General features: G+C 43.1%; 1 protein-coding gene across 1 annotated transcript; it reads left to right on the top strand.

Annotated features, from left to right (window-relative positions):
* The first annotated feature begins 3634 nt into the window (after positions 1-3634).
* Positions 3635-5095, top strand: LOC140251760 (uncharacterized). The gene is given in 3 exon segments (XM_072335831.1): positions 3635-4217; positions 4220-4499; positions 4501-5095. Coding segments are annotated over 3 exon segments (1458 nt in total).
* The last annotated feature ends 300 nt before the right edge of the window (positions 5096-5395 follow it).

Here is a 5395-nt window from a genome sequence, read left to right as displayed (position 1 = left end):
CTGTTACTCCAGTGTTCCCCAGCTGCCTGTAGATCAGCTTAATTTCCTGCCTTTAACTTTTATATGCAAGGATAGGTAAAAAGCTCGTGAAGAGTATAGCTTTTAATAAGGTAATGTTGTAAGCAAAAAGGAAAGAAGTGTATGAGTGTCTGAACAGTTTCTTTTCTATAATTATGTAAGTATTGCAGTGCTCATATTACTGTAGTGAAAATACCATTGGCTCAATCTGTGCAAGCTGAGTCTGTATGCAATAGTACTGGATGGTCTATTACATTCCTGCAAGCCTCAGTATGTAAGACAGTTACATTCTTCCAATAGGACTTTCAACTATTTGGTGTGCAGCATGTATGGCTTACACAGTTTATGGTATTTTTAGGTTGCTCTGAAAGTAATACAAAAAGCACGATAGAACTATTTGATAGAGCAAGTTCTCAGCCACAACATACTGTTTTTCAGCATAGTCACTTCCATTAGCTATGCATTTTTGCCAGGGATGAATAAGAGCCTGCTTGCCACTCTAGAACAAATCTGCTCCTGTGTGAGCATTCTTGGGACCTGCTGAGTGCAGACTTTGCAGTATTGCTGCCATCATTGTTTTCAACCTATTGAAGCCAAGTTTCTGCTCTGTACCTGGTTTCCTGGTCATAAGCCATCAATTCAAGTGGATGATCTGATTGAGATGCTCTACGCTTTGTGGTGTGACAGCTGTGCATGGCTGTCTAGAATGTGGCTTGTCTTTCATATTGCTTTTGTCACTGCTGAAGTGTACCATCGCCTGACACCACTACTATTGTTGTTTGATCTCCAAAAGTGATAGCTAGCATTCACAGAATCATAGGGGTTGGAAGGGACCTCCAGAGATCAAGTTCAACCCTGCTGCCAAAGCAGGTTCTCTACACCACATCACACAGGTAGGTGTCCAGGCAGGTCTTGATTAACTCCAGAGAAGGAGACTCCACAGCCCCCTGGGCAGCCTGTTCCAGTGCTCTGTCGCCCTCACTGTAAAGAAGTTCTTGTGCACATTTGTGTGGAGCTTCCTATGCTCCAGTTTCTGGCCATTTCCCCTTGTCCTGTCTCCACACACTGCTGAAAAGAGTCTGGCTTCACCACTTTGCCCCCCACACCTCAGATATTTATAGACCTGGATCAGGTCCCCTCTCAGTCTTCTTTTCTCAAGGCTAAACAGACCCAGTTCACTTAGTCTTTCTTCACAGGGGAGATGAAGAACCACCTTTGTGGCCCTCCACTGGACTCTTTCCAAGAGATTCCCTATCCTTTTTGTATTGGGGAGCCCAGAACTGCATGCAGTACTCCAGATGAGGCCTCACCAGGGCAGAGTAGAGGGGGAGGATCACCTCCCTTGACCTGCTGACCACGTTCTTTTTAATGCACCCCAGTATGCCATTGGCCTTTTTGGCCACGAGGGCACACTGCTCGCTCATGGTCAACCTGTTGTCCAGCTGAATACCCAGGTCCCTCTCTGCAGAGCTCCTCTCCAGCAGCTCATCCCCCAACCTGTACTGGTGCATGCAATTATTCCTCCCTAGATGCAAGACTCTACACTTTTGTTAAACCTCATCTGGTTTCTTACTGCCCAGCTCTCCAGCCTGTCCAGGTCTTGCTGAATGGCAGCACAGCCTTCAGGTGTGTCAGCTAATCCTCCCAGTTTTGTATCATTAGCAAACTTGTTGAGGGTGGCCACTATCCCCTCATCTCAGTCATTGACAAAGATGATTTTACTGCAAGTTACAGGGCTTCCCACTGAATTTCCCTCTTCTGGGGAGGAAATAGAATGGGTGCAACCAAGATAAGGAAGGGTAACTAATTTACTTCAAATGACAATAGAATGTAAGACAGCCCCATATGAAAAGGAGTTACAGGTAATAAAATGAATGTGGAGAGAGGAGTTCTGACTGTGTTGCTTGCTGTGCTACCAAAAATCAAAGACAGTCTTCTCCCTTACAGCTGTTCTGTTCTCTGTATTTACCCAGAACCAGAAATCATATGGAGAGTACTATTCTGGAAAATGTAGTCTGTTCTCAGTGTGTCTTCCTCTTGGGGGGGGAAACCAGAACTCAGTGTATGAATGGCTGATGCTGCCAGGGGCCAGAAAGTGCTAATAGTTGAGACTGCCAGGGGCTGACCCAGGAAGATGCATGTCCACAAAACTATGTTCCAGCACTTCACAGCTTGTTACATGATGTTATGATAGGGAATAGTGATAAAACTGTGAGACATAGACTCAATAGATTTCAATAGACTTCAATGCCAGATGTCCCTCTGCTGCCATCTGTTGCACAGCAACAAAATGTAATGGAATATTGTTGGGAAGGTTCAGTTTCCACTGCCACACCTTCAGCACCCACCTTTGATGTTGTGGGCCAGCATAACGAAGGAAAAGGCATTGATTTCCAAGCAGACTTTGTGCATACAATTTTCTATAGGTCATAATACTTTAATGTAAGTTGTAACTGAAGGTAGGTAGGTATTGGCTTAGGGAAGCATATTGTAGGGTTTTGTTTCATTAGTATACAATGTTTACAATATTGTTTCACTATGTTTTTTAAATTTGGTCTTAACCATCTGTTTGGATAAGTTAAGGAACTGTAATACTTGGCCATAGTATTCAAAAAATGCTGTCTTTGTCTCATAAAAATAGTGTTATTCTACATAGGAAGTCTGATGTAGTCTTGATTCGAGTAGCTACAGTGGTGGCTTTTTTTTCTGCTGTGGTGCCTCTTTGGCAATCTTTTGTGAGACGCAGATGAATGTTTTTCTACAACTGAACCAAAAAATAGAGATTTTTGAAAGGCAGGGAGGGTAACTGGGCTTGTCTTAATCTGTGCTGTTTTATCCATTACTTAGAATTCTTACTTGTGGGTTATTAGTTATTAGACACATGTTTGTACATGTGTATTAGAGATATTCAGTGCAGCAGACAAAACTGAGTAATTTCTAAGTGAGGTGTTGTAACTCTGTTTTTGTTAATGATTAGCTGGTTCCATGTGAGTGGTTTTTCTCCTAATTTATTTCCTCTCAGTTAATAATTAGCTAGATTTTGGGTGGCTAGATTAAATGTCAACAAAATTCCACGCATTTCAGTCCTTTGCACTCTTGACAGTGTTTTGTGTGTGTTTTTTTTTTCTTGCGCATCTTTGCGTATAGGGTAGTTTTTTAGATAAGATACAATAGCCTTTAGTTTTAAGGTGGTGCTTTGCTTTGTGGCACAGATGCCTCAAGGGGCTCATGGGCTTGCCCAACACAAGTTTTGTGTGTGCGCCTCTTGGGGAAGTGAGGAAGTAATTTTTGACGTGTGTTCTTCTCCAAGAAGTTTATTACTTTTGATAAACCTAGAAATTATTTTTTATTTTTTAACTTGTGTGGCTTGAAGGTTGAAGTTTTCCTTTGTGGCCTGACAGGATAGCCAGGAGAGATTGAGGTGTTTACGCTTTCTTTGGAAGTGTTGATTGAGTCTTTTGGTCTTTTTGTGTAAGGGAGTGTTTTGAGCAGTTGCTGGTTTTGTTTTGCTAAGTGTTTGCCTCTCTGAGGAGATAAGGAGTCACCTCCTCCCTCAGCGTAGATTCCGTTGCCTGTAGATTTCGTTGTCGTGATAGTGAGTAAAAGTATATTCGCTATGGAAGGTGAAAATATATTGTTTGATTTGCTAGAAAAGCATGCGTCTAGGCCATCGTTAACAGGGTTGGACTGGGCACGAGAAAATTGGCATAACTTGCAGGCTGTCTCGGACCGCAATTGTGTTTTACAACATGGGGCTCGTACCCGAGCCGGGAAAGGCAAATCATTTATTTGTGTGGTACTCGGTGCTGCTTTAAAAACAGCCGTGGAGTTCCGAGACCAGCAGCTTAAAGCGGAAAAACAGACAATACAGTCGTTACAAGAAACAGTTAAAACAACACAGGAACTTGTAAAAGCCTTGCAAAACCAAATTGGAAATCTAGAAGAACAATTGAAAAGAGAAAAACATAATTCGGCGTTGTTACAAATGGCTTTTAAGGAAATTTTAACATATAAAGATACGGGTGACACTGTTATCCATAGTTCACCACAAGAGAAACTTTATCCTCAGGAGGAATTGAGAGAAGCAAAAGAAAGTATTGAAACCCCAGTAGCCCCTCTGCATCCTCTAATAAAAACAGAATATACATTTGATAATGGTGAGGACTTGGATCCTCAAATGGACGTTAAAGAAATTCCTTTTCAGCCACTGAACTAGCTAAATTGAAAAAGGATTTTAGCCGGTCTCCAGAAGAATCAGAAACAGAATATGTATGGAGAGTTAGCCTAACCGGTGGAGACCAAATAATGTTAACCAAAAAAGAGGCTGAAGGTTATTGGGGGCCAGGAGTATTTTTAACTACTGGTAACAACCGTGCTCCCTGGTCCCTAACACAGAGGGCTGCTTACTGGGCTGGTGATCTCAACCCTTTAGAGAGGGGAGACCCTCTTGCCATTAAGGGGACAGTTGACCAATTGGTTGAGTGTCCAAAAGGCTGCCTGTTTGCAAATGATGTATGATAGGAAATTGCAACCACGGCACGAATTACCCATGATGATGACCGTGGATCCTGAAAGGATGACCCCTTTAATTAGGGGGCTCCCAGAATCGCTGAAACCCATAGGCATACAACTACAAGGTAAAATACAAGCCATGTCTCAGGGAGAGAGAGCTCGAGCTGTTTTAGAAGGAGCTGGTACTTCAGGCTATTCACAGTCAGGGTATAAGGTATGGACATGGGGGGAGGTTGCCCAAGAGTTGATTAATTATGAAAGGAAATATGGGCCCGTGGCTTCTACCAGTAAATTTGAGCCAAGGGGAGTAAGGCCTGCAGCAGCCACCCTTGCTCCTAGGCCACCTAGCCCGAAACTTAATAGAATGGAAAAGGTTTCATTGCCAGTAAGAACAGGTAGGCGAAACATTGATCACAAACGTAATAGACTGTGGACCCTGGGCTGGCAAAAGGGTATTCCTCGAGATCTAATGAATGGACTAACAACAGATAGGCTCGAGAGGCTGGTGACCAGTTGGCCGACTAAACTTGAGACCCTAGTTCCTAGTGTCCCCTCCCCACAGTAACAGAAGAGCTACCTGAGAAATCGGGAAACTAATTTCTTCACCCTCCTCAAGTGAGCTGGGGGGGGAAGGGTGAATGTTTGTTAGAAAGCTCACAACAAAAGGAGAAGATCCTCCATTTAACACCTTCTGTCCTAAGACCTCCCCACTCTTGCCAATTGCCCCTGTGATTCACAATACAGTTACTGATAAGCTAGGGAAACACTCATCTCCCTGGCCAGCCTGTGTCAATTGACTCAGCTAACCTGAGGACACTTTCCCTAACATTAATGAAATACTTTAACAAATATCCTTGGAAGGCTA

The sequence above is a fragment of the Excalfactoria chinensis genome, chromosome 4, assembly GCF_039878825.1.
Source record: "Excalfactoria chinensis isolate bCotChi1 chromosome 4, bCotChi1.hap2, whole genome shotgun sequence".
NCBI classification, from domain to species: Eukaryota; Metazoa; Chordata; class Aves; order Galliformes; family Phasianidae; genus Excalfactoria; species Excalfactoria chinensis.
This window is presented reverse-complemented; position numbering and strand designations above follow the sequence as displayed.